The following is a 27,683-nucleotide window of genomic DNA, read 5'->3' on the forward strand; positions in this document are numbered from 1 at the left end:
TTGCTCTTTTTCTGTGATTCCTCTTATTTCCTCCCATTTTCTACAGTTAGCAAACAAAGTTGAGAATCAGCCTAGCTCGTTGGACACTTGAGTCCTTTGGCCTTTTGCTCCTTGCATTGTCTCACAAACAGGGGAGGGAAATGTCGGAGATTGTGTGCTCCTCCAAACCAAGGATTCTGAAAACTTTGCTGAGTATTGATGGGATTGGCCCTTAACAGACGTCTCATGAATGTTGAAGAATTAGCACGTGAAACATATACAGAAGAGATGGTGGAAGTTTGACTTCCCTGATAGCCACAGAAATCACAGAGTTGGCTCTGGGAATTGGTCCTGAGTATGGGGATCCCTTAGTCCAGGTGTCATGCCCCAATCTCTGCTCTTCAGCTGGATCGTGGAAGTTTATTCATTCTCAGGAGTGGAAAACCGGAACCTGGAGAGCAGCTGGGAGATTCAAGAAGTCTCAGCTTTCTGTTTCTTTTCCCCAGGACAGGGCAAAGCAAGCCACCTCTTCCTGGAGGTGACTTCTTTTGCCTCTCTGTAAAACCACCCGAACACGTGTATTTGTTCACATTTCAAAACCACTTTATTAGCAAAATGAACAAAAGGAGAATGGCATTTAAATTAAATAAATTACACAAATATCTCAAGATTCCCGGTCTTCTCCAGGAACCACATCATTGCAGGTCAGTATAACTAAGAACATTCAAAAGTATTGAAATTCTGGATTATTTCACGATCTTGCTCTCCTTTCTTGCCTCAGTCATGTCCAGTGAGTGGTCTGTGTGAATTTATGTTCTTTCCAAAGTATTCTAACAGTGAAGTTCTCTTCAAGGCCTCCCTCCACCCCAGGTGTTTCCGATCTTACATCCACTGTGGTCTCTATGAGTACTTACACCCTTGGACATGTTTCAGGATCCCTCCTTGAGCTCCCAACTCCAGGCCACTGTGAGTCAGCAATCACCTGTTGGTCTGGGGCTGGCCTGGGGGTTAACAGTCACTTCATCAAGTCCTCAAGGGTTCTAGACACTTGGTTCACAAGGCACCTCTAACTTGGGATGTCCTGAGGCTCTGTGACCTTCCCACACCTCTTGGGCCTGAGCTGGACTTTGCAGGAGGTGGAGCAGGGGAGGGTGAGTTTTCATTGGCTACGGTTCTTGTCCTCTCGAAATCTGGCACTTCGGGTGCTGGGCACGGTAAATCCCAGATAACATTGTCTTCTGCCTTCCAAGTTTTGAGTTCCATTGGCAGCCAGATGGCATAATGAATTCACAAAGAAGCAATGCTTGTAGGCCAAGAATCTGTTGGCTCTTCACCAGCACCCCCTCCTTTAACTCTACGAAGACTTGCTAGCTGACCAGCTCACTCAATGCACAGGCACACAGTGCAGGTCAGGCTGAAGTTAGGAATTTGGACATTTTTCCAGGCTGGGCCAGCCCAACCTGTTGGGCAGGGATCATTCATTGAAGGAACTTGGGAGAATCAGTGGGGAGAGGCCAAAAGGTCTTTGGTGCACTTCCATGGAAAATTTCCCAAACACTTGCACATGGAACCTATTTATTTTCAAGTCAGCAGTGGGGTTTCTCTACCTTCTTATGTATGGAGAGAACTTAACCCCTCTTCTCATCTCTCCTAGAAGGAGATGGCCTCAGGTCCTGAGTTTGCTAAGGAATCCCTGTGGAGGAAGACCCAGTCTGGATCAGCCCTTCTCCATGCTTGATACCCAGTTGGGATATGCCCTTGGTGGGGTGTCCTCCCTTGCCTGGCTGAACGATTCAGGCCCCAAGCTGATAAGGGAGAGTTAAAATCATTGGCTCTTTGCCAAATGAAGAGGACAAGGCAGATTTCCCAAGTGGGGGAGGCATTGCTAAGGTCAGGGAGACTGTCGGGGCCCAGGTCCCACCAGTTTGCCCTGGATTGGTACTAGCGCCCCTGCCCCTCCACATCTCCAGTACAAAGAGGGAAAGCTTTTGTGCAGAATAACTAGTATCTGTTGCTGGGCTGCCAGAGGATTCTGCCAGCTACCCCCCTGTCCCTTTTGGGTTCCTACCTGGTCTCAAGTAGAAGGAAGCAGCCCTTGAGGGCAGGGGGAGTGATAATGTTTCAGGAGGCTGGTGTGGCTACCTTGGTGGGCTGCCCCTGGGGTGGTAGCTCTGGTAGCCACTCCCCAGGCTAGAGTCTGATGTGCTAAATAGTAGTGGAGGTCTCAGCAGCCTTGAGATGAGGAGGAAGGGGACATAGTCACCAAGACAGAGATACCTGGGTTGTGGGAGCACATGGTCCCAGGGGCACAGAGCTGCCAGAGACAGACTCTGGGCAGCTGGAGAGGGCAAGCCACAGAGTCCTAAGCAAGTTCGCCTCTGTGTCCTGTGACAGCTTGACACCATCTGACACCAAGCCATGCTGGAGCCAGGACACTTTCGAAGCTTGCACTGTACGTCAGCACACGGCTTCCTCTCTGTTCCTGGCTCAAAGTCCAGCAGTCGGGGGTCCTGTCAGCTGCCACAGGCAGGCTGTGGGTGGGCGCGGTGGAGTGGGCAGGAGGCTTGCTTGCTGCTGGCTGGGGCCCTGAGGGTCAGCAGAAGGATGGAGAGGTGTGTCTCCCTGCCATTGAGATTGGCTTGCTCTAGAGATGCCGGGAGGGGAATGAGAGAGGAGGAGGAGGATGGAGAGGTACTGGAGTCCTGGTGCAGGTGTTCTCCTCTACCCGCTGCTCTCCATGATCCCAGGAGATGATCATGATCCCATGATCTCATCCTTCATGGGAGTCCCAGGTGCCAGGTGCTCTGCAGGCAGCACGGGAACCGGCTGGGCCCTCACAGGGCGGTCAGGGTCTCTGCATGAAACATGCTGCCGAACATCTCCTGCAGGGCCACAGGGAGGAAGTGGGAGGGGGAGAGACAGCATCAGACCTGTTGGGTTCAGAGCGGTTGCAATCGCCAGATGACCCTATGAACCCCTGGCCAGAAAGAGGCATTTTGAGGAAATGTGTGTGAGTGTGTGCACGTGTGTATGTGAACCGGGGAGAGGCAGGGTCGGCCTAAGAGGTGAACTGGTACAGAGGTGACAAGAGAAGATGCTTGAAATCTAATTTTGAATCACCTCTGGTGTGCTGTGTGACTTTCACAGGTCCTGGCCTCCTTTTTCGTTCCACTTTCTTCATTAGGTAAAATGAGGGTTGAGATCAGACAATCTCTGAAGTCCTTTCTTGCTCTGATAAGCTATTTTGGTCCTACCCAGGTTTTTGGAATGTGCTGGAGATTCCATGGGGACCCAGAAATCCATCCGCCAAATCTTTGTGGCCCCGGCTCTCTTTCCTAATGCCTCCTGCATGCCCTCAGCACCCCCAGAGACATGTTTAGAGGACCATGGAACTCATACCCAAAAAGAATGGGAAGAGGCACAAAGTGAGATGTTACTTCTTATAGAGCCAGAGCCAAATTTCTCTAAACCTAGTGATCTGGTTTCTTTTAATTCAGGGCATTGGGGTGGGGCTACTTTTCATGTCAGGACCATAGGGCTCTATGTGAAGTAAGACTTCACACCTGCATAGCTCTTAGCTCTTAAAGCCCATCCACGTGCAGTAATTGTATCCCTCATGTATCCCTAGAATTCATCTGATCCTACCAGAATGTAAGTTTTCTAAGGGCAGGGATCTTTGTTTTGTTCACTGCTATGTGCCCACCCTGGGATAGTGTCAGGCAAGTAGTAGGCACTCCATAAATACCAGTTGAATTAACAAGAGAACAAAAGCATCCCCCACTAATCTTGTTAGGTAGATGGGACAAGGTATTCCCCATATTTCCCTTATTTTACAATGATAAACACTGGGGCCTGGTGGTGTTATGTGGCTTGCCAAAGACCGAGTAGCGAGTGCGTTGGAGAGTTAAGAATAGATATTAGTTATCCAGGACTTGGTCCAGTGACTCTCCCTTTCCCCATGACGCATTTCAGGAAGTGAGAAGAATTAAGATCTCCTATTAAAAGAAAGATGAGAAAGAAACATTGTTGCCTTCAAGGTGACTGCTCTGGCTTGGAGATGGGAGAGCCCAGCCAACACTTTGGGTTTGAGAAGGTCTCCTTCCTTTTCCTCCTGACCACCAGCCTTCAGCTTACCTGCTCTAAGTCCCAGCAGCTGGGACTGTCCTCCTCCGAATCGTACAAAGAGAGCTCAGGGTCCACTGGAGCCTGGATGGGGGAAACAAGTGCAAAAATGAGCTGCAGTGACTGAATGACGGTCTGGCACAAATGGCAGGCTCCGGGGTGTGGGGGGGCACCATGTGTTCTGATGCATAACTTGCCCTCTTGACCTTTCCCTCACCTCCCTCATTTGCCTCTCAAAATACAGCACAGCTGTGGCTTTCCTCCTCACAGCAGACAGGTGTACATCAGGGTGGGCTTCCTTGGTGGGCATTTCAGAGGCAGGGAAGGTTTACCTAGCTTACAAGGATGACTGGCTAGCTGCCTGACCTGCGAATCCATTTCCCTTCTCTGGGAATCTGTTTCCTCATCTGTAAAAGTAGGATAATCAGACTCACTCTGCTGGCTCTCTACCTCACCATGCTGTTGAAAAGGGTGTGTGTGTGTATCATTTATAGATATGAATATATTCTGTAATAGTTAAATACACAATACATATAATATACATTCTTAAGAATATATAAACTGTAAATACTGGACATTATTTGTGCAATAACGGATGATGAGGATTCTTCTGGAATCTCCCTCTCTTTGCTCTGGTGACAAGGTGCGTGAGGCTAGAAAGGCCGCTGCTCTCACAGTTTCCCTCTGTGTGGTAGGCAGGCGCCAGGCCCCGTGTTTCCCTGGGCAGGCTTTCAGCGCTTAGAACAGATGGCTTCACCCTCATCAGTCTCTTAAAGCGAAGAGCAAATGGTTGCTCTAGGGCCAGAAAAGCCTTTCTTATGACCCACAGAGGGCAGAAGAGGTCTGTTTCATGGACTGGGGCACAGAGTCTTGGGAGGCCAAGGGCAGAAGCTGAGCTGGCAAGGGAGCCTGGGAGGTGGCGTCGGCTGGGGATGCCTGGGCAGGGACCCCAGTGGGATGGGCTTTTTCTGCCTCCCCAGCTTTCTGGAGTGTTATTTGTAGACAGTGTTATTTGTAGCTCATTTGCATACCGCTTACTGAACTAGTAAATTAAATGTCAAGAAGCTGAGACAAAACTCTGATCCACACTCTTCATCCATCACCAGCCTGAAATCTCCAAGCTCTGCTAAATTAAAACAGGCAGGCTTACTCCCCTCCCTTTCCCAAAGCCTCTTGTAGAAAGAGTGAAGGAATAGCAGGGGTGAGCGATGCCAGAATACCAGGCATAACCTGCTATGCTTTGGGTGTTTGTGTGATCTGGAAATTGATATTAATAAGGATTTTGTAATATACAAAACTCGTTCAAGTGACATAAAAGATACAATTATCAGTTAATCTTAAAACCAAAACAAAAGAAAAATCCCGTGGTAGATAATGTTACCTTAGAGTACCCATTCCCCAGATAAGAAAACTGAGATTCAGAAAAGTTAATTGACAGAATTGGTGTTGGAACCCAAACTGTCCTGCTACTTCAGTGACCCAGGGCCTAGGATTCCTCAGGTGCAGGGACCTTACCCCTTGGAAGTTGCGGCCTGGGGCCACTTCCCTGGCCTTTGCCTGGGCAAACAGGACTGCGTCGTGTATGCTGGGAAAGACGTGGTTGCGCTCTAGACACCCATCTTCGAAGACGCCACCATGGTTAATGTCATTGTACACCTGGGCTGGAAGGAGGGAAAGATCACCTTCAAAAGGTAACACCGCTGTGGACAGGAGTTGGGGGTGGGGGAAAATGGTGAGAGGGCCTGAAGGAGATGGAGAGAGAGGCCTGAAGGTTGTGCTCTTGCTATATCCTAGCGCCTTCGCATTGGCTTTGCAGTATCATTTCTGGACAGCAGAGGGCAACATGAGCTTGAGGATGCTGAACCTTCACCCCAGGGCAGAAGGAAGCAGTTTGATTCAGGGAGTTGGTACTTTGTGGTGATTCGAGTGGGAAAGGCTAAAACGTCTGCCCATTCTGTCCCTTGAGGGTCCGTCCTTCCTATTGTTTACCCAGACCTTTCCTACAATGTCCAGTGTGTGGAAGAGCCCTTATTCCTACCCAATCCTGGACATGATTTCCTGAGGAGTGTCTGGTGAGGGTCGGCGGGAGCCTCTGATTCTAACTCTGGAGCACACGCAGAGCAGGTCACTGCCAGTGCAGACTCTCTTCCTGAACGGAGCCTGCACGGAGCCTGGGCTGTGCTCAGGCCAGCGCCGAAGCTGGCTAGGCCTGCTGGGAGTTGCTGACCCTCCGCGGGAAACGGGGTGTGCAAGTACGTGCCCCTTCCCTCTCTCCTGTGTGTCTGTGCGCTCTTGCTGTGTGTCCGTGTCCCTGCACTCTGCACACATGCTGATGACGTGAAAGTCCACTGCGATGTGGACATGGTTTGGGGCTGTGTATGTGGGCCCTGGAGACTGTGTGCATATAAAACTGTGTATCTGTGTCTTCCCTGGATAGTTATGGTATATCTGTGTTTTGTGCCTATTCATAGACGTTTGGATTTGGAGAAGATTCCCAAATTTATCTAGTCGGCCTCATTTTATGTAGGTGGCAATCGATCCCTAGACAGATGAAGTGACTTGGCCAAAGATACGTGGCAAATTAGTGGTGGGCAAATTAGAATCCTACTTGTCATTTCTTAACTCCATGATCCCCCCACTCTCTAATTGAGACCCCTAGGATGTTATCTAACCCAGCTGTAGTCTCTTCTAACTTGTGCCCCAAACGCTTATGAGCAGCCAGTAGTTTAGGGGAACATTTGGCTGTTCTCGTTTCTACCCCACTCACTACTCAGCATCCCACCCACCTATTCCCACCCCAGCCCCTTGCCAGCCTTCCAGTCGCCTAAACGTCCTCCTTCTCTTACCATGAATGTTCACCAAGAAGACCTTCACACCGATCCTCCCATAGGTGGAGCTCAGCTAGAGGAGTTGGGAGGGTGTTGGGTAGGGAGACAAAAGGAAAGGAATGTTCTGAGTGGGCCTGAAAACTGATTCACAAAACGCACATCAGAGGGGAAGCCAAACAAATAAGCAGCCCCGAGAGCCCTGGCAGCCAAAGATAAAAATAGCAGCAAAGCACACCACTTCTCCCCGGAGTGCTGGCTGACTGCTTCTCTGGAAAGCGGGTGGACATGGGACTTTGCCAATGAGGCAGCCACTTAAAGTCCCCATGACCCCTTCTTATGGGGCCAGATCTTTTCTTTCAGTAGCTTAGAGTCCTGGACTCCACCTCTTTCCTGACTACGTGGCTTCAGGCAGAAACTGCAGGGGAGGACCGAGGCCCAGAGAGGCTACTGCTTTGCCCAGCTTCATGCCAGGTCCAGGCTAGGGAAGCAGGTTGAGCCCAGGGCTGGGCATGGAGCCTCCTGTGCACCTGGCCGATGATGCCATCAGCCTATGTGCTCTCTGTACCCCTCGGTTTCTCTGGGCTGCTTCTCTCTGGGCCAGCCTCTGAGGTTTACTGACTCCTTGTCATCGGAAGTGGCCGTTGAAAAGTTATCAGATGGATACATTTATTCAAGGTATCCTGTGAGCTGTGTGTTTGGTCTAAGGATGTGGGGCACTGATATTATGTCTTCTTTCCTCTGTTGGCCAGAACCGGCTGACGCTAGAGCGTCTGGGTGAGTGTGGGAAGGAACGGCAGACCACAAACCAGGGCCAAGCTGAACTCTACTCAGAGGACCCTGGGGTGGGTTCCTGGCAGCCTGAGAGGGAACTTGGGGTGGACTCTGTTACAGAGGGGTGCTAGGACAGGGCGGACCAGCGGGGCCTGCCTTTGGTGTCCCTCCCCAGGCAGGCATTGCCTTGTGCTGTCTGGGCCTGCTCTGCAGAGAGCATTCTGTCCTGGTAGCATCTGGGGAAAAGGGATCTTAGGAGTTGTTAGGTTCCTTGGTGAGCTATCTCGCTCAGTTGGTTGAAATGAGGGCTCCGAGGAAAGGGAGTGTAGGAGGGCAGGGGTGACGGTTAGGGTTGGGGGGTGGGCTGGCACTCCCTCCACCCGAGGGCCTCACCTTGGCCAGGGCTTTGATGCCCATCAAGTCCACAAAGCTGACCCCACTCATGTCGAAGATGAGGGTGTGGAAGGTGACAAAGGGTGGGACGCTGGCCAGGATGTCACTGGGATCAGCAGAGGCCGGGGGCTCACAACTGGCAGCTGTGGAGCTGTCAGGGCTGAAGGTGATATAGGACACGCTGGCGCCATTAGCAGGCGTCTGGTTGTTGTTGGGGTCAGTTGGGGAGCCATTCTCAAAGTCCTGCTGAAGCTCCTGCAGGGAGACAGTCTGGAGGGTGGGAGTAGGGGGGCAGAGAGTCAGGGATCATCACACTCAGTCAGACTTTGCTGTGGCTGAAGCTGGGGCAAGGAGCGGGCAGGTGGAGGTAACTGAACCTGGTGGTGGTGAATATAAGCCCCCAAAAGCCCATAGGACCGGCATCTCCCAAAGCCCCTTCCTTAGGTAGGGCCTGCACGTTTGGTCTCCCACAACCCTTCCAAGAGAGGCACTGAAGCCTCAGCCCACTCTGCTCTGAGAGAAAGGCCCTTTGGAAACAATTGAGTTCCTTTTTTGCATTTATCCATGTCTGCCTTCTTCTCCGCAGAACTCCCACACCTACATCCACCTTGCTAGATCTAGGTTGGCTGGGTACCCCAGGAAATTCACTGCTGCTCCCCGTATGGGGTTGCGCATAAGTCCATGGGCATATCCTATCTTAGCCAGAAAATGAGGACGGGCCGTGGGAGTTCAGTGGTTACCCTAAGAGCTGATAGCTCCTCATCTAAGGAGAAGATGTCCACCAGGCAATACCCACCAGGCAGTGGCCACAGAGACTTGATGTCTTTGACTTCAAGGGTACTGGGAGGTGGGGTACCAGGTAACAAGATCAGAGAGGGCAGGGGAGAGGGCATGGGCTGTTTCTAGCTTCAGTTCACCTTGGTTTTCATAAATAGGGACTTCCTCTGTTGCGTGGGCACTGTTCTCCCCTTCTCCTGCCTCCTGAGGTATTTTTGCTTGGCCAGCAATACTTTCTGGGGGTCCACACCTGTCTGTAGGGAGAGAACGGAGAGCAGTCTTAACCTCTACCCTCTTTGGAAGTGGCCTGCTCTCAGCTCCCAGCTCCTTTTCTTGCATCTTCCAGGCACGCTCTGTCCAGCCCCTCTGGTCACCAGAGGACTGAGCCTTACCTTGGCAGTGACCTTTTGCCTGAAGATTTCCGAGTTGGCAAAGTAGAGAGGGGAGCAGTAAGTGATGATCTTTATCCCTTGGATTTCCTGGGCCTGTGACAGGAAGACTCAGCTCAGTTAGCAGCACTATCTTTATTGGCTTTTTTTTTTTAAAAAAAAAACCCTTTTATTTGGGGTGGGGGTAGGGCAAAAGAGGGAGGTCACAAGCTTGGATTACCCACCCTATTATAGGTCTTGGGGTTCACATAAATGTCAGTGTCCATGACTTGGGCCAAAGTATAGCCATTTCGACTGGATGAAGAAGGAAAAGAAAAACATAAGAGAATGCTATTAGCAGATGGGCCTGGAGGGACACTGGGGCTGGGGGTTGGGCAGAGGCAGGCCAAGAGAGGGTCCCTTCCTCACCCTGGGGTTTTTGTGTTTGTCTTTCTGCACTGGAGACATATGCCTGATGGCCTGTGTCTGGGCTATAATTAGAGGGTTGACAGGTAGCTCCTTGACATAGCTCCCAGGCTGGGGCTCAGGGGGGGAGAAAGGGTGGGGAGTAAGCAAGGTGACATGCTTAAATGGCCCTAAAGTCACCACTTCCTGGTTCTGAGTTCTCAAGAAGAGAAGACAGGGTTTCCCGGATATTCAGCATCCTTCCTGCCCTGGCCTGGACCCACTGGTCTGTTTCACTTAACTTTTTTTTTTTTAATAAATAAATAAATTAATTAATTAATTAATTTGTGGCCGCATGGGGTCTTTGTTGCTGCGCACGGGCTTTCTTTTTATTTGTGGCCAGCGGGGGCTACTCTTTGTTGCAGTGCACAGGCCTCTCATTAAGGTGGCTTCTCTTGTTGCGGAGCATGGGCTCTAGGTGCGTGGGCTTCAGTAGTTGTGGCACATGGGCTCAGTAGTTGTGACTCGAGAGCTCTAGAGCACAGGTGTGGGATCTTCCCGGACCAGGGCTCGAACCCGTGTCCCCTGCATTGGCAGGCAGATTCTTAACCACTGCGCCACCAGGGAAGCCCACTTAATGTTTTTATAGCAAGGACGTAGCTGTCCTCTGGCTTGCTGTTCCCTTGGGGTGGGGTTCCATTTGGTCTGGGGTCTAGTAGCACCCTTGAAAGGGCACTGAGTCTCACCCACTTGCTTGACTCCTACTTACTCTGGTCCCCCAGCCCTCCAAGACTGTGATGGCTTCCCCTGGGTTTTCAGGATATGGGAAGTCAGGCAGCCCAGCCTGTGCCGAAAGTCCTGGCTGGGCCAGGGTCTCCTTGGGCCTGGTAGCCCCTCCAGTGCCAGGCCCAGAAGGTGACAGTACACAGTGGGCTGGGCCAGGCCTCACATGGGAGCCCTTGGCAGACTGGCCCAGGGGCCCCACTGCTGTGCCTTGTGGGGAGGGGCTGTTACTTACAACTGAGTCTGGAAGATCACAACCAGGATGGAGAAGGCGACACCCACTGCCACACCATACGGCAGGCTCAGGAAGAAGGCAGAGAGGAAGCTCACCACCCAGATGCACTGTGAAGAGAGAGACGTCAAAGCAGGCCTGGGGAGAATACTGCCCCTTTGGGGAAGTCTTCCTGGATCAGCCAAGGTCATTCTCTGCGAGCACAACCTCAGACCCACCCTTCCCTTTTCATGGCATTTTTGCACTGTTTTATGTAACTGAGCTTTGGTTACACTTGCCCATTTCCCTTAGATTGAGTGTGGCTCCCTGATCTTGTCTGGTTGCTAATAGACAACCCCAGCATACACAGGGAGTCAGGATGGCTCAGTGAGAAGAGTAGGAGTCTTGGGTCAGATATGCCTGGGTTCCAAATTTCATTCGCCTACTTACTAGCTGTGTGATCCTTAGTTGCCTAATTCACAAAGGGGGAATAATAATACCAGCTTCATGAAAGGATTAAAGAGTTAAGGAAGATAAGGTCCTAGCCTAGTGATGGACGCCCAGTGAGTGCTCAGTAAACCTGAGTTCCATTCCTCCATCTGATAGTAAGCTGTGTGCCTGACATGTGCTCAGCTACATTTCCTGATCTGATAGCCTGGGGCCTGGTTGTGTGCGTTGTGGGGCAGGATTGGATGCAGTTTTGACAGTTGCCTCCTGTGGTGTTTTAGAGTCCCCCATGTTCCTCTGAAGGAAATAAATCTGCCCACACTCTTATAGAGAATTGTGAAGATCAGATGGGAACCCAAAGCACTATGTAAATATCAGGAACTATTGTCATAGTGGGGGGGATTGTTGGGATGTGATAAAAGCAGATCTCTCGGGGTGGGAACTGGGACATCATTTTTCTCCCTATCCTCATCCCTCACTCCCTGGGGAACCCAGATGGACCACTCACTTCTCTGGCTTTAAGGATTTCCTTCTCATACTGTGCAAGTGTACCTTCTCCCCTAGGAGACAGTACAGTCCAGAGGTTTGGAGTCTAAGATTTGGGGTTCCAGTCCTGACTCTACCACTTACTACTTCTGTGGCCTTTGATGTGTTACTAAACCTCTCTGAGGCTTGGTTTCATCATCTTGAAAGAAGGTTAGTAAATCCTTTCTCACAGCTTATGGTGGGGCTTAAGTGGGAATGAGGCAGTGTCATCAATATATGGTAGCCTCATTTCAACTGCCCAGTGGAAGATGCGTTGGGAATGTGACTAATCAAAACAATAAGTCATGTTTGCTGATTGTTTTATGGCTACATGGTGCTTTCCCATTATGATCTCATTTAATCCTCAGAGCCAGTGTGTGACGCAGTCATGACCATCACCCGCATTACAGATGAGGAAACAGAACTCCAGAGAAGTCTGGTAACCTGCTCAAGATCCTGGTCCGCTGGCTTTATGTTCTAGGTTTTTTTGTTTTTTAAAATGATTTCATTTAGCTTTCTTTGGAACTATAAATCATAAAAATAATAATAGCTAAATTTTATTGAACACAAGATACAATTCGACAATGTGCTCCTTACTCGTATTATCTCATTTCATAAGCATCCTGAGGTGGGGGGTAGAGAGTATAAGATACCCATTTCACAGATGAGAAAGCCAAGTCTCAGAGAGGTTAAGGGACTCTCCATTGGTCATAAAGCCAGTGAACAGCTGAGTTAGGATTTGAACATAAGATGTCTCACTCCAAAACCTGAGCTGTTAGCACTCGGTTATGCTAATCAGCGAGCAGCCGACCAGAGGGATCACTGACAGAAGAAATGACAGGGCTGTGGGGTTGGAGGAGGTGGCAAGGGCACAATGGGTACCCAGAGGCCACCCAATACCTACACAGTCCAGCTTGCTCTTCCTCCACAGGTAGTAAGGGTCGGCGAGTTGCTTGAGGGAGTTCTTGAGGTTGACAGCAATCAGGGCTCCTAGCACAGCCTGGGGAAGCAGAACATTGTTCCTTGTCACCTGGGGTGTCCACTTTTTCCTGCCTTTCCTGCAAACACCTGACCCTGAAACCTGGCAGGACAGAGTTGCAGTTCTAGAACATCTCTGCTGGCAGAGACCCCAAATCTTTGCATTCAGTCTTAGGGTTGGAGTGCAGGTGCTAGAGTCATAGAGCCCCTGGCCCCATCTTTGCCCTTCCCCTTTTCCCTCATCCCCACACAGCCCGTGCCTAGAGCCCTCCTAGCCAGGCGCCCACACTGACTTGTAAACATTGACTCGGGCGTGGACTCTGAAGTCAGAAGGCTGGAGTTTGTGACCAGCCCTGCACTTGTGAGCCTTGTCACCACAAGCAGATCACCTAGACCCTCTCAGCCTCAGTTTCCCTCACCTGTACAATGGGGAGAGTAAAACCTGCGTTACTACTTCACAGGTTGTGACTAGGACAAAGTATGACAATGATGGCACTTTGTAATCTGTAAAGTGCCACACAGCTCTTAGGACCTGCTCTTATTGGAGTCTCTCGCTGGTCTCTGCTCTCGTGCTGTGCTCTTACCTTGGGGAGAGGGTAGAGATAGGACCCCAGGACCAGCATCGTGATCATCACCACCAGGGAGACGCACAGGCTTGACATCTATTCAGAGAAAGAGTTTGGAAACAGGGCATAGGTGTGAAATTCTCGCTCTTGTTTTGTTTCCAATAGATGCCTTTGGTCAACTGGAGGCTAAGGAGGGGAGAGGAAGGTTGGAGAAGCAGCTGGCCTGGCTTCTCCGGGGCAATTGTTCTGCTACTCCCCCATCCCTCCCACACTCCCCTGGTCCAGCGCTCACCTGGGATTTTCCTCCAGCTCCATCCACAGCCAGAGTGACAGAGAGAGCACAGCAAATGACATGGATTTTAAAGAAGGAGCCGAAGAAGTTGCTGCAGCCCAGGGCGATCATCTCCTGTGGGCACAGGATTGGAAGCTGGGGGTGGGGTGCAGGGTACAGACCAAACACAGTTGTCCTTGCAAGCTGGATCTTGAACTTGAGAGTGACCCTACTGCTATAAAGCTACATACTCCCAATCAAGTAGAAGTCAGCCTTTTGGTGTTAGAGTCCCCCCTCCCCACTAGCAGGCAGCCTTCCTCACCTAAGCCCAGAGCCCCAGAACATCTCTTGCCAGGCCTCTGTGGGTCCTGGCCCTTCCTGCTCAGCCCTGCTGGGGGTGGCCGGACCTACCTGGTTAGAATCCACGTCATAGCCGTGCTTGCTGGCCAGGGTCCGGCCCACAGCCAAGTTGATGACGTAGCCCACGATGGCCAGGGAGAAGGCTGTGCCAATCATGTCCTTCCACTGTGAAACCACAGGCAACACGGGAGTGGGGAACCTGCCAAGGAGCCAGAAAGGAGGCAGGGCCCAAGGGCGTGAGGAGAGGGAGGGCACCGCGATCTTCATCAACCCACAGGGACCGGCTGGGCACCACTCTGTGCCAGGGCCTTTACATGAATTACCCCTTTCAGTTTGAATCCTCAGTACCATACTGCAGGGCCGCTACCATCACTCCCCTTGACAAAGCAAAAATCCGAGGCTTAGAGAACATAACTTGCCTGAGGTCACAGGGCTAGTAAGCGGTAGGGCCTTATTTGTTCACATCCAGATTCTGGACTCTTCACGCGCACTCGTCCGCATATCCGCAGCCCCCAGTGCTGCGGGGCCTTTTCTCCATTGCCTGCTCCAGCTCTGCAGCATAAGCACCTCCCCTCCCCTCCCAAGGCCCAGTGTGGTGCCTGGCACAGAGTAGACGCTCAGTGAATTTTGTTAGTCCTAACGGCTTCCTTTCCACGTGGATAAAAGAGCCAATGTATGAGAGCAAGGCGGAGAACCAGAGAAGGGCTGATCAGAGCGGCTTTGCTTTAACAGCGTCCATCAAATGAGACTTTCGCGGGGAGTGTTTCGTGACTCACCGTCAGGAAACAGCCAGCATTGTGTGGCTCTTCTCCACAATTAGTAATAGTAATAATTCATAGCTGGTCAGTGTCACAGAGTTTATAATGTACTTTCATAGAGTTCATTTCATCTCTGACTCTGAACCTGGGGGGGTGCAGTGGGTGTGGGGCCAGGCTTCCCAGCCACCTGGACTCACCCTCGTTGGATCTCTCCCACGATCTGCATGTGATACTTTTTGGGCATCTTGCAGCCCCCAGAGATAGCTGTTGCCACCACTACCTGCAAACCCCAAAGTGGAGAATTGGGATTGGCTATAAGTTGGGGCCAGGGCAGGGGTCCCTCTCAAGCCTTCCCTTTTCTTTGGGGACCCCAGATCCCACTCCCCTGCCTCCTTGAGGGGGGTCAACCTGAGGATCAGGAAGAGTGGGAGCCATATACAGGGGGAAGGAGTGGATTCACCCCTGACTTCTGTCCTGCTGGCTCACAGTGGGCGAGTGGGCGGGGGGCCGGGTGGGTAGAGGGGCTCCCTTGGCTCTGACTGGAGCTGGATTCCTTTTTTCACAGCCTCTCTTGCCTGGGCAAGGTCCTTACCACGATCATTTCTGTAGGGATGGGGAAGCGGATCTTGTGCATGAAGCGGGTGTTGAGCTCCTTCACCAGCACCAGGAACACGCTGCTGATGAGGGCGAAGAGGAGCGAGGCGACGTTGGTGTGGGGAAGGTTTTTGCAAATGTCAATGAAGGTCTGTGGGAGAGAGCATCATGCTCGTGGGCTCCCACCCCTTCCTCCCATACCACTCCCACCCAGCATCTGAGCCAGTGAAGGGGTGTCATCAGCTCTCGCGGAGGCACCAAAGCAGAATCCAGATCCTGCTCAGGATCCCACTTTCCACCACCCTCTCCCAAAGGGCATGTCTGGAGCTCATGCTGGGATGGGAAGGCAGATTCCCTTCCTCTTTCTCTAGAAAGAGTTCAAGCTAAAGGAGGAGGGATGGAGATTAGACACAAGGAAAGACTTCCCAGGCAGGGAGGGGTTGAGGCACTGGAACGGGGAACTGATGGAGAGTGTACCTCTGCTTTTCTGCAGTGTTTAACCACAGAGAACCTCAGCAAGCCCTCAAGGTCACGTGTTTGACACTCCCTCCCAAAGTGGGAACTTCTTGGAATCCTCTCTGAACTTCTTAAGACAGTGAACTTGGCTCATGTGTCTGCTCAAGCCCCTCTCTATTCACAGGGGTGCGTTCCTAGACTCACAAAGACGATGGACCCTGGGCCTGTGTAGGAGGGGATGGTCAGTCCGAAGATGTACTTGAGCACGGAGATCAGGATCTGCAGGCCAGCAGCTGTCATGAAGCCCCGGATGAAGGACTCAGAGAGGTAGATGGCCACAAAACCGAACTGCACGAAGCCCAGGCCCATCTGAGAGGAGAGGGGTGGCGGGGGGAGACCAAGATGGGTCAGCAGCTCCCACACCTGCCTGGCTCAAACCCAGGGCTGGAGTTCCGTGCAGCCCTGGGATAGCAGCAGCTCTAGGGAAATGAGTCCATCATGACCTTGTCTCGCCCTCTCCTGCCAGCAGACCTTTAGTCCCTCAGGGCACAGGCCTCTGACACTTCACCTTGTTGGCTCCAGTTTCCTCGTCTGTAAAATGAACCTGGTACTCACCAGTGTTTCCTCTCTCAGTAATTGACACCGCTGCCCACCCAGTTGGCCAACCAAAAACTTGGGGGCCATCATCCCTCACCTCCCACCTCCAATCTATGACCAACCCCTGTTCATTTTGTTCCTGGCAAAAGGTTCCGCAAGTCTACCCCCTCATCTCCTTGGCCGCCACCCTCGTCTAGGACCTTATCACTCTTGCCTGGGCCTCTACATAGTCTCCCAACAGGTCCCCTGCCTTGATTCTCATCTACCTCCCATCCGTCATCTTCTCCATAGTCTGAGTGGTCCAAACCGACTGCCAATCAGACCCAAAGCCACTGCTTGGGGACGGACTTCAGACTTCATTGTCTGGCCCCTGCCTACCTTTCTAGCCTCTTCTCTGGTCCATTCCCCAAAGGCCCCCTGCCCTCTGGCCATACCAAACTCCTTGTCTTGCCATTCCCTGGTCAGTTCACACTCTCTTAGGCCTCAGTGCCTTGGGGGTGCTGTTCCCCCTGCCTGGACTGTCCCTTCCATGCCTTGTTCATTTGGTTACTGGTCAACTTCTACTCATCCTTTTAGACTGAGGTCAAATGTCACCTCCTCTCTTTGAGGAGAGGCCTTCCCTGACTTTCTCTTTGGTGTTCCTGAAGCTATTTGTACATAGCTCCATTATGCTGCTGATCTCACTGCCTATACGTTTATCTGTTGATATGGCTACTTCCTCTGCTGGGCTGTGAGCTCCTTGAGAACTGGGCTTCTTTCTTACTTATCTTTTATCCCCAGAGCCTAGCCCAGTTCCTGGCACAGTGAAACAACCAAAAAACATTAACTGAATGAATCAATGAATGAAACCTCTAAGGTTGCTTCCTGCTCTTACATTCTGTCCTGCTGCGTTTGCCTTCATAAAACCTAGCAGAGAAACTGGAAGACTGTGCTGGCAGAGAGCTGGGCACTGGAAAGGGTAGTGGAGAGAGGCCAAAAGTCCTTTAGACAGTCATTAGCTCAGGACAGTTTTATTAGGTGTAGATGCTGGTCTTATGCACCTGCTGGAGACAGGTAAGGAGAGATACTCTGAATTTTCAATGCCATTTGTAGCCTTGAAGTGGGGAAGAGGGAGGACGTAGAGCCCTAAGTCAGCTTTAATGTCAAAACTGGAACTCTGAGGCAGGGGCAGGGTGGGCTGGTGCCTTCCTGAGGTGGGGCCCCGGCAGAGATGGAGGCCGCCCCCCTCACCTGGATGATGGCAGTCAGGCAGGCTAGCGTTGCCGACACGTGCAGCCTCTCGGCCTCCATGGCCACTGTGTCCACATGGCTCTCATTGGTGGCATTGTTGAAGACCCGGAATTTTGACTCTGGGGCCAGCTGCAGACAGATGTTACCCACCAGGATGCTGATAACGGCAAATGTACCTGTGGTGCCCCACCCAGCCAGCAAAAGTCAGAGGTTTGGACCACACCCGTGGAAACCAGAAAGGGGCCCAGGAATGCTTCCTGGGCCCCATGCCTCCAAGGTTCCTCTCCAGCATAACAGTAACCGTTCACATCTAACCATGATCTACAACTCTTCAATGTGCTTTCACCCCAACTGTTAATATTATTTTATTGGACACATGAGGAAATGGGCTTGGAAACATAAGCAGAGCCTGCGCCAGAAACAGGCCTTGTGATCAGGCCCTTTTTCTCCACCTCACTTAGCACCGGAGAACTCCATATGTCCCTGAAGTGGTCTGCTGGGACCAGTCTGGGAGTTAGATGGTAATCTCCCACATCTGTTCAGCACTTTATGGCATTATCTTGTTCCACCAAGTCTTCCCCACATTCCAGGGAGGGAGACCCCACAGGTCATGCTAACTGAGCTCACGGAAACTAAGTGGCTTCTCCAAGGTCACAGAAGACCTGGGACTGACACTCACAGTGATGGTCTCTCCAGGACCAAGCAGCACCAGCTAGAGGAGAATGCAGATGGGAAATCACCCCAACCCCCTTTGCCACCCACCGCCCATCCTCGTGGTCCAGGTCACCTGCCCGCTGAGAGGGGAGAGGCCTTACCTGGCACCATCTGGTGGATACCCCCCAGGAAGAAGTAGGTCAGGAGGGGGAAGAAGGAGGAGTAGAGGCCGTTGACTGCAGGAAGGTTGGCCAGCAGAGCAAACGCCATGCCTGCAGAAGACCAAGACAGTGAACGTCCAGGGGCATGGTTGGGTTATGGGGGTCACAGAGGATGGGGTGGGGAGAGAAATAGGCTTGGCTGAGGGGATCCCCTTACCTTGTGGGACCTGGATGGATCCACCGCTGATGCCGCCAAGAAGGTCAGGGATGATGTAATCTTTGACCTTGTACTTGGGGAGCCAAGAGAGCACGGGGAGCAGCCTGAACACTGTGGTTTTGATCTTGGCCGAGGAACATCTGGAGGGGAAGAGGGCAGGTTTCCAGTTAGCACTGCGCAGCTTGGACACTCTGAGTTGGGAATAGATTATAATATCCTGTTCTTGGTCATTCATCCATTCGTTCACTCATTCATGCAAAATTCAGTGAGCACCCACACTATGCGGCAGGACTTTCCCTTGAGAGCCATCACCATGCCCTGGGCACCAGCTGGAGGTCTTCTGATTGCTGACCGCTCACCTGGGAAGTCTATAAGACTTGGCTTAAAGGCATGGATTTTGTGGTGGCTGAGCCTGCCGAGGTGTCAAGTCCAGCCTCCACCTCAGATGGCCTTTCTCTGGTCTGACTGAACACAGGCCTGGGCACCCTCTTCTGGGCTCCTGCAGCATTGTGTGTACCTTGTGTTGTAATTTCTTGCTTTTCATCTATCTCTCCCACTACACAGTAAACCCAACATGGAGAGAAGTCTGGCTCTCTTGTTCAGCTTTGTATACTTCGTGCATTACACTGGGGTGCTTAGTAAATATCTGTTGAAGAAATGAATGAATGAATAAGTGAAAGAATGGGTCTGAATTGAAACTCAGTCTGAGTGGGGGCTGCTGCCATATTTCTGGGAACTTCCCCCCCAGAGGAAGGCTCCACTGTCCCTGCAGGGTGCGCCTCTGCTGACCTACCATCCTTTGTGTGTGATGACTCCAGTGCTGGAGCTCTTTCCCGTGTTAATTCATCAGGAGAGGGAAGAATGGGGAAACTGTTGGTTAACACAGGGTGGGGAGAGTTGATCCCTCCCCTGTTTGCTGAACACCTTGAGGTCCTTTCATTAGAAACTCAGGAGTGGTAAAAACAAGGGCCTTCAATCTCAAGGGTGACAGCTGGTGGATTGATGACTAGAAGGGGGTGGGAGGCATTTGCTTTTCTTCTCCCAGCTGAGGGAACTCAAATACTCAGGGCCCATCTGGTGACTCACTGGCCCTCTCTGATTAGACCTCCTTTCCTGCCCAGCACCAATTCCTGCTCTTTGCTGTTGCTCAACAATAGTTTCCCTGACACTGGGTCCCCTGGATGTCACCCAAAACTGAAATCAGCACAGACAATGCTTTGTACCCTGTAAAGTCTGGGTAGATTTTCTGTTCCAACCAGCACTTCAAGGAACAGAATCACCATCACCATCACCATCTGACTCCCTGGTCTCCTCTGCGGTGGGTAGTGCCTTTCCCATCCCTGGGATGGTGGATGGGGAGTTGGACTGGTAGTAAATAGCTTAAAGTATCTCTAAAGGCTTGTCCTAAGAGAGAATCAGGCCTGCAGGTACTCTCTCATGTTTGTTTGTGGCAGGGAAAACTGGACTCGTGAATGGAGAGCTGGGTGGGGAAGAAAAACCACCCACTCGAGGGCTTGTACGTGCCCAGCCTTACTTGCAAGCCTGTCATATATTGAGCAAAGCAATCTGAAGCCTGAGAGAAGAACTGGGAACAGATGCCAAACACCCATACAGAGGTTCCAGAAGCCAGACGGGAAGTGGGCAGAGAGATTAGTTTTCTAGACATTCATTCATTCATTCATTAAACAAATATTTACTGGAGCACCTTCTGTGTGCCAGGTACTGTTCAAGGCTCTCCTGCCAGCCACATGGGAATTGTTAGCTCCCTGCATCACTTTATGGTATCCATCATCCTAATCTTTTAGGACAACAGCAGATACCCTCATCCCTCCAGTACAGTAACAACCCAAACTTAAACTCTTTGGGCATAAAGACTGGCAGAGCCCACCTGCCTGAGGGACCCAGCTGTGGCTATGGTGCCTGGATGCTGGCACCCAAGGTCTTGACTGTAACCGGGCAGAGATGGAGCCTCCCAGGAGATGTAGGGTTGGGCTGGGGCTTTTAGTGAAGACTCAAGTGGGTGATTCCCCCAGTCTGAACCAGTTCCACCTGCATCTCTACTTCAGTCATTGCCAGTGACCTCAATTCAGGTAACTGAATCAGCTGTTTCCCCAGGGGAGTGAGGAAGAGCAAACCAGACCCCGGTGAAGCCTGAGGGAGGTCTGCCAGACGTCTGGGAAGGGGGAAGATAAAGCTCGTAGCCTCAGGCTCCTGGAGTGTGGGTATAGATCACCTTGTGGAGCCCCCTCCTCATAGGCGTGGTTTCACTACCCGCCAGCACAGTTCCACGGATCTGAGAGAGGAAAGAGCCCAGGGGCTGGTGAGATCACATCCTGGTAGGTACACTTTAGGAGAGCCCAGGAATTTAGGGGCTGTCTTTGGGCATTGTCTGGACCAGGAGAAGGAAGGAGCATCCAGGAGGGAAAGAGGACAAAGTGCACGGGGGTTGGGGAGGCTTCAGATTTTTCTTGATAAGGAAAGGACAGGAGAAGGGACAGGAGCAGTAAAGGCTCTGCAGCTCCCCACCCCCATATGGTAGCATGCCCTTCTCCAGCTCCCTTAAGATTCCAGGAGAGACTTGAGTGGACTGAGAATATGGCGAGACCTCATGCAGGGGGTTGGGGATGATTTACAGCCCTTCTGAGCCTGTGGATGGTCCTTGCTCCCACTCCCCATCCTCCTTGGGGGTCTCAGTAGAGATGAGGTGTAGGATCTCAAATTCAGGGTTCAGAATCTCACCTCCCCGAGGCTTCCCCACGTTCTGTCTTAGGAACACTGGTACTGGAGTCATGCCCTGGTACAGGAAGATTTTGGTGGGGAGTAGAAGAGAGAGGAGTCTGGGCTCTGGGCCACATTACCTGAAGGCATTGCGAAGTTTTTCTCCCAGTGGGTATGTCCGATCCTTCTTCTCAAACTCATCATCGAAGAGGGTGAGGGAGTAGGTAGCTCTGTCTACCACGTAGCGGGGCCTGGGCTGGCTCATGTCTGGGACATTTACAAGATTTGGGAGAAGCAGAGTAGGGAAGAACGAGGGGCATCCCTTCCCAGCTCCGGCCTGGACCTTCTCTCTCTAATCCTAGCTCAGCAGACTTTTATTCTGTCTTCCCCGCCCCCAGCCAGCAGGGTGCCTCCCTTCCCTCTTTCAAGTCTTTCCACCAGACTCACTTCTTTTGGTGGCCTTCCTTCCCAGACACGGATGATGCATACACTCACCCTGGCTGTTTTGCTTGGCACCCAGCACGTGGCTGGCACTCCACACCTGTTACATCACCGTCACCCCCGCTGAACACCAGGCAAAAAGGAGGTGGGAGTGCAAGGGCAGGAGTCACAGCTGGGATTCAGCAGGTTGATCCTCTCCCCCCTCCCCCTTACCACCCTCCCCACATCGTCCCGTGGTGTCCCCACAAGCCCCTCTGCCTCCCTAGACCTCAGTTTCCCTGGCAGAAAGTCTCATACCATTCAGCCGGTCAGCTTGGAAGAAAGAGAGAAAACAGCCTGCCTGGGGGCGGGGGATGGCTGAGGTGACCTCAAGAGGACCCTTCTTAAAGGAACCGCCTAGGACTTCACCAACAGATTTCCCCAGGGGGACAATGGTGTGTTTGGGGAAATCAAGATGGTCTGCGGTGGCTGGCTCTCCCACGGCTTCCTGTGTCTAACCTTTCCCCCACCCTTGTGTACTGGTGCCTCTCCTCCTAGCTTTTTGCGCAACCTTGCTGACGTTCCAGGTGCTGAGCAGGGCAGGACTAAGTGCCAGGGCCCCTGAGGCCCAGAGGAGCTCCCTGCAGGGATCTTTCCCTCCTCCATCCTCCAACTGCTGGTCTGCTCTCCTGTCCCCTGCCCCCCAGAGCTGGGAGAAGCCCACCTGGAGGACCTCAGAGGAAGAAGGAGGGTGAGGAAAGAGATGGGACAGGCTTAGAGGGAGATTACGTCTGCGAGGTGGGGAGTGTGGGATGGCCGTGGCCAGTTTGGCAAAAGATTCAAGATGGAGTTAAGAGTGAGAAACCACACGGGGGGCTCAGGATGCTCCCCCACTGGCTTCCTAGGGGAGCACCTGGGTGAATGAGAGGTTATCAGAGGGGAACAGGCTGGTTGATGCCTTTTGTAGAAGAGAATACCGGGGAAGAGGTGGAAAATGCACTAAGGGCCCAGAAATCTGGGTTCTGGTGCTGGCTTTACTGGTGAGGCGGAAGGGGCAGCACTGGCTTTACTGGTGAGGCGGAAGGGGCAGCACTGGCTTTACTGGTGAGGCGGAAGGGGCAGCACTGGCTTTACTGGTGAGGCGGAAGGGGCAGCACTGGCTTTACTGGTGAGGCGGAAGGGGCAGCACTGGCTTTACTGGTGAGGCGGAAGGAGCAGCACTGCCTTTCTGAACCTCAGATTCCTCGTCAGTAAAACTGGGGTACCATATCCGCCTCACAAGGGTTTTTTGAGGATCAAATGAATAAATGGACAAGAAAAGCCTGTGTAAAATGTAAAGAGTGATGCAAACGTGAGTTGCTGTCGTGGATAAGACTGTGCCCAGGTGGATGAAGGTCAGGCTGGTGCATTCCACTCAGGGGGTCTCAGGACCCTGAGGCCCACCAGGACCTGTAAGCTTGGGCTGGGTGTCTGGCAAAACCCCACGGATGCTACCCAACTGGCAGGGAAGTGGGGGAATGAGCCTGCCCACAGTGTCTGTGCCCAGGCCCTTGCCTGGGCACTTAATATGCACCCAACAAATGCTTGTTGAGTGAATCAATAAATGCTGTTTCAGGGAAGACATGGGCAGAAAAGAATAAGAGCAATGGCACGTGAGACATTTCAGTGGGAGAAGAGAGAGACTGAGTGGCTTAAGGTAAACAGCACAAGCTTTGGAGCCAGAGTGACCTGGGTTCAAAGGTTCAGTTTCTTCATCTGTAAATGGGGATGATAACAGTCCCAGGTGTTTGCCATGAGGATTCAATGAGATCATGGGTGTGAAGTGGCTGGTCTTCCAAGGGCACCCAGTAAATCGTAACGGAGATGATTATTATGATTAAGATAGGAAGGTGCTTCCTTCCTCTTGGGAGAGACTATTCAGAGGCTTCCAGCCCTTTGCCTCCGGTAAGGCAGGATGGCCTCGCTCCTCCTTCCCCTTTCCACCCTCTCTTTGGATCAGGAAGTGTCCGACTTTCTAGGTGCTTTGCCTGGCGGGCCCTATGGGAGCAATAAATGGGGATCGTGACCCTCTGGAAGAATCCAGAGCTCCAGCCCGGCTTCAGAGGAAGACTCATTGTTTGGGGAGTCAATGCCTGGCCACCGAACAGACCACTTGTAAAGGAATAGCCAGAATTTTCAAGGGGGCTGAACCAGAAGAGGGAAGAGGAGGCAATGGGAGATCTTGCTTCCATGCTAAGCAGCAGGCGGTGATACCCGAAGCCCCTTCCCAGGCTACTTTCAAAGACTCCGAGTTCTAGTGGTGTGTTTGTGGGGAGAGGGGTTGTCAATGTCTGATCCTACTAAACCTCCTAACCCGGCTCCCCCTGCCCCATTCCCCCATTTCCTCAGTGACACCTTTCCCCACCCCGCACACTTCTCCCTGCCTTTTCCCTCCTGCCAGCCTCCACATTCTGTAGTTCATCAAATCCCATTGCTATTTCCTTCCAGTGTCTCTCTCAGGTCTTATCTCACACCTGGACTACTGCATTAGCCCTCTGACCGATTCCCCAGCCCACACCCCCTGCTCAGAAAACCTCAGCTTCCTCATTTCCAGGAGGATCAAGCCCAGACTCCTTATTCTGGCATGTTCGTCCTTACACCACCTGGCCTTGTTTTGGTGGACTCAGTAGATTTGTAGGTTGGGTCTGCCCACTCCATCCAAGCTGTCCACTCAGCATCCCCTGAGCAAGCTTCCTCAGTTTTCCCTCAGGGGCTCTGTCCACTCTTTCCTCCTTACCTGAGATGCCCTGACTCATTCTGCCTTTTTAGCCCTGCCCCTCCTTAAGACCTGCTAGGTTCCTCCTCCTCCCCTCTCCTCCCTCTCTTCCTTCTCCCTGCCCACCTGTTCCTCTTCTATGAAGACTTTCCTGACCACCCTGGCCTGGGATCTCTTTCTCCTTGAATTTCCTTTACTGGGACCTGTCCAGCCTGTACACCACTGTTGGCTTCCGGGGAAGGGAGGCAGGAAAGTGGGTGATGGTGTTGGAAATTCTTCTGAGAGCACAGATGAATTTGGATGACGCAGGACTGTTTCTGCCCCTGTGGGCAGGCTTTATACAAATGGGGTTAGATGCTAGGGGAGTTCCCTCTTACACAGGCTGACAGAGGAGAGAAGATCCCTTGCTTTGCTGGAATGCAAAATCTGCCCCTTTTCCCATACGCTCCTCATCTTATTCCAGAAATAGGGTGTTGAAGGGGAGAAGGCTCTGGGAGCTTTCTTAATCCTGAGTGTGCACTGTGTACAGAAATGAGAGCCCAGCAGCCCATCAGCCTCAGAAAGCTTGGCCCAGAGGCAACCTGAGGACTAGGCAAGTCCAATTCTCTCATTTTGTGGATGAGGAAACTGAGTCTTAGAGGTGGGATGGGAACTGAACCAGGCCTTTGACTCCAACTCAAGTGCTCCTGTTGGAAGGGGCCCCGACCTTCCAGAGACAACCCTGACCCTGCCCTCTGGCATCCCTGAGTGGCATCAGACAACCCTGGTGACCTTCCATCCCAGCCAGTGATACAGGACTTTCGTGAGGGCTCTGCTGGGGGTTCTGACTCCTCTCCTGGCCTTGGCTTTCCCAGGATAGGGACAGACAGAGTGGCAAATCTGCAAGCACGCCAGCTGCCCCAGCTCCTGGTGAGGAGGTGCCCTCATCATACTTCCTAATTCCAAGAATAGGGGTTGAGGCAGGGTGGGGCTTAGGCGGGGAGGTTACTTCATCCCCAGCCAGTCCTTCAGGTCTAGGAGGAGAGGGGGATGGGACGGAGAGGCGGAAAAGGGTGAGCTGGCAGCGAGGTGGGGGCACCGCCTCTCCTAGATGCTCCCCGCGTTCTCAGAGAGTTCAGGGGCTCCCAGGGACCCCCAGAGAGGGCTCCTACAATGCTAGGTTAGGGGTGGGAAGGTGAAAGAGGGGGCAATAAAGGGAGAGAGGCATAGGGAACATGAAGACTTGATCCCTAGTTAAACAAACACACAGCCTTGCCAAATGATGTCAGCATGGCTGAAAAAAGTCGAGTGCTCTATTGCCATAGGTGTGTATCACCGGGTCTGGCCTCCCATCAAACGGTGTCAGCCCCTCCACCGCTTACCATCCCCCACCGGATCAGGGATAAATAGCAGGTGCCATGTGACAATATTGAGGAACAAAAGGGTGCCCCTGCCCCCTCCCCCACTGTGGAGGTAAGGAGGGCGGGTCCTGAGTTGCTGGAGAGACCTAGAGGGGGGCCGTGAGGCTTAGGGGAAGTAGAAGGTGAGAAGGGAAGAGGAGAGGTGGGTGTACGGACAATTCCCCAGGCTTGGCAGGGGAACGGGGTCACATCTGGGGCAAGGGGGATCTGGAAGTCTTGCAGAGCTAAGGAGCTGGGGGTGGGAACAAAGGGGAAATGGACTCTGTGGGGAGGGCACAGACCAGAGCAGAAACCCCTCTTGGGCTTCATCAAAATCTTAATTCCCCCACAGTGAACTCATTCAATAGAAAGCCCACTGGAATCTCCTCCAAGTCATATTTCTGACTAGGTCTGTCACATTGCCCATGAGAATACAGTGGGCAGAGATGGGCTTGGGCATAGTGCCCAAGTTAATGCATAGAAAGTCTTGAAATGGTGCCTGGCCACAGTATGTGAGCAACAAATTCAGACTGTTATTATTACTCCAATTATTCTGGAGGGGTCTCTTCCTTGTTCCTCTGCAACCTAGGCAAGTCACTCTGACTTTCTTGGCCTTCCTTTTCCCATTTGCTTCTACATGCCACACACCCTGCCTTCCCCATGCCCTTGTTCCTCCAAAATTTCCCAGGACTGGTGGGAGGAACAGCAGAAAATCTTTGTAGAAGAGGTAGGACATCTGGGGAGCAGGGAGGCAAGGAACCCGTCTGTGGGGTTTCAGTAGGTCTGGAGGTGATCCTGTCATTGTGGCCCAGGTTGACTTCCTCCTCAGCGCTGCCGGGTGAGTGAGTGAGTGAGAGTGTGTGTGTGTGTGTGTGTGTGTGCGCGCGCGATGGGGGGGGGGGGGGTGTTCTTTGATGTGCACATGTGCCAGGCACGGGAGCAACCCCAGCTTGGCCAACGCAGCTCGGGCTTCTTATCACTGGTCTCTACCTGGGCGATCGCTGTGTTCTGGGCAGAGGAAAGGTCACTTTCAGGTTTCCCCTTTGCTCTAGCTGCTGATTCCTCCCCGCCTCATCCAGGGTGGGAGCCAGAGGGAAAGGGCCACCTCTGAGTAACAGCGTGGGTGGGATGAGAGCTGGGGATAGGAGAGGAGGGCTGGGGTCTCAGCTGGTGGTCACATCCCTGGCAGGAAGGAGTGAGGGTATAGAGGGCTGTGAATTTCCAAGGCATTTTATCACTACTCCTTTTATTTCTACTGTCCCCATGTTTCTTGGGAAAATTTCCCACCCCCTCTTCACCCCAGCCTAATTCAGTAATGTGAGGGGGGGCATAAGATGTCCCTGAGTTGCCTTCCTGCTCTCTGGCTGTTCTAGGGACTGGTATCCCCTGTAGGGGAGAGAGTCACTGCTACCTGCCCAAATCCCCACTCCTTATCTCTAAGCCTGCTCACCCCTTCCTCTCTGCTCTCCCTGCTGGGGATGGCTGCTGGGCTGAGGAAATAAGCTCCAGCAGAAAGGCACTTTCCAGCAGTGAGACCTGACCAAGGTCATGGGTCCTTGAAATGGACATTTAAGGTTAGATTCCTAGAGGTCTGTAAGGAGACTAGGGTTAGTCTCACTTGGAAGTAGGCGAGTGTACAAGGACCTCAGTAATGGGCCTGCTGCTCTGGTTCAAGGAATGAAGAGCTTGCTCAGTGCTGAGCTGGCCCCTCGTTCCCTCAGGGAGCTCACTGGGATCAGGTTTGGGTTGTTTGATTCAGTTCAGCACACGCTCACTAAGTGCCTGGTATGTGCCCATCCCTGGGAAGACTCTGGACATCAAGAGATAAAAAAAAGAGTCCACCTCTACCCCCAGGCTTTATACGGTTGAGCATTCCGGACAGTCGACCAGGCTCTGGGAGGTGCCCGGGAAGCCCATCCTGGTGGTGAAGGAGCCATGTGCGCTGGTCTCGGTGCTGCCC

At 52.3% G+C, this 27,683-nt stretch overlaps 1 protein-coding gene across 21 annotated transcripts in view; it reads right to left on the minus strand.

The window, feature by feature from the left end:
- Positions 1-362: 362 nt before the first annotated feature.
- The window catches only part of SLC26A9 (solute carrier family 26 member 9), a 28,515-nt gene continuing 1,194 nt past the window's right edge, over positions 363-27,683 (minus strand). Inside the window, exons 1-21 of one of the 21 annotated variants that reach the window (XM_036824193.1) lie at positions 21,617-21,719; positions 21,310-21,436; positions 18,452-18,591; positions 18,235-18,345; positions 17,420-17,595; positions 15,797-15,961; positions 15,135-15,216; positions 14,740-14,822; positions 13,836-13,949; positions 13,446-13,580; positions 13,172-13,249; positions 12,514-12,609; positions 10,662-10,768; positions 9,484-9,553; positions 9,263-9,355; positions 9,011-9,124; positions 8,094-8,363; positions 6,948-7,002; positions 5,617-5,801; positions 4,114-4,185; positions 363-2,861 (exon numbers count right to left, since the gene is read on the minus strand). In XM_036824193.1, coding sequence (XP_036680088.1) covers positions 2,814-2,861; positions 4,114-4,185; positions 5,617-5,801; positions 6,948-7,002; positions 8,094-8,363; positions 9,011-9,124; positions 9,263-9,355; positions 9,484-9,553; positions 10,662-10,768; positions 12,514-12,609; positions 13,172-13,249; positions 13,446-13,580; positions 13,836-13,949; positions 14,740-14,822; positions 15,135-15,216; positions 15,797-15,961; positions 17,420-17,595; positions 18,235-18,345; positions 18,452-18,591; positions 21,310-21,436; positions 21,617-21,656 — 2,361 coding nt within the window. In that variant the 5' untranslated portion in view covers positions 21,657-21,719 and the 3' untranslated portion in view covers positions 363-2,813. Of the gene's footprint in view, positions 2,862-4,112; positions 4,186-5,616; positions 5,802-6,947; positions 8,364-9,010; positions 9,125-9,262; positions 9,356-9,483; positions 9,554-10,661; positions 10,769-12,513; positions 12,610-13,171; positions 13,250-13,445; positions 13,581-13,835; positions 13,984-14,739; positions 14,823-15,134; positions 15,288-15,796; positions 15,962-17,419; positions 17,596-18,234; positions 18,346-18,451; positions 18,592-18,810; positions 19,098-19,244; positions 19,265-21,309; positions 21,440-21,616; positions 21,720-27,683 lie in introns of those variants that run through there. The other 20 variants (XM_036824178.1, XM_036824141.1, XM_036824150.1 and 17 more) reach the window with 20 other exon arrangements.

The sequence above is a fragment of the Balaenoptera musculus genome, chromosome 1 (assembly GCF_009873245.2).
Source record: "Balaenoptera musculus isolate JJ_BM4_2016_0621 chromosome 1, mBalMus1.pri.v3, whole genome shotgun sequence".
Taxonomy (NCBI): domain Eukaryota; kingdom Metazoa; phylum Chordata; class Mammalia; order Artiodactyla; family Balaenopteridae; genus Balaenoptera; species Balaenoptera musculus.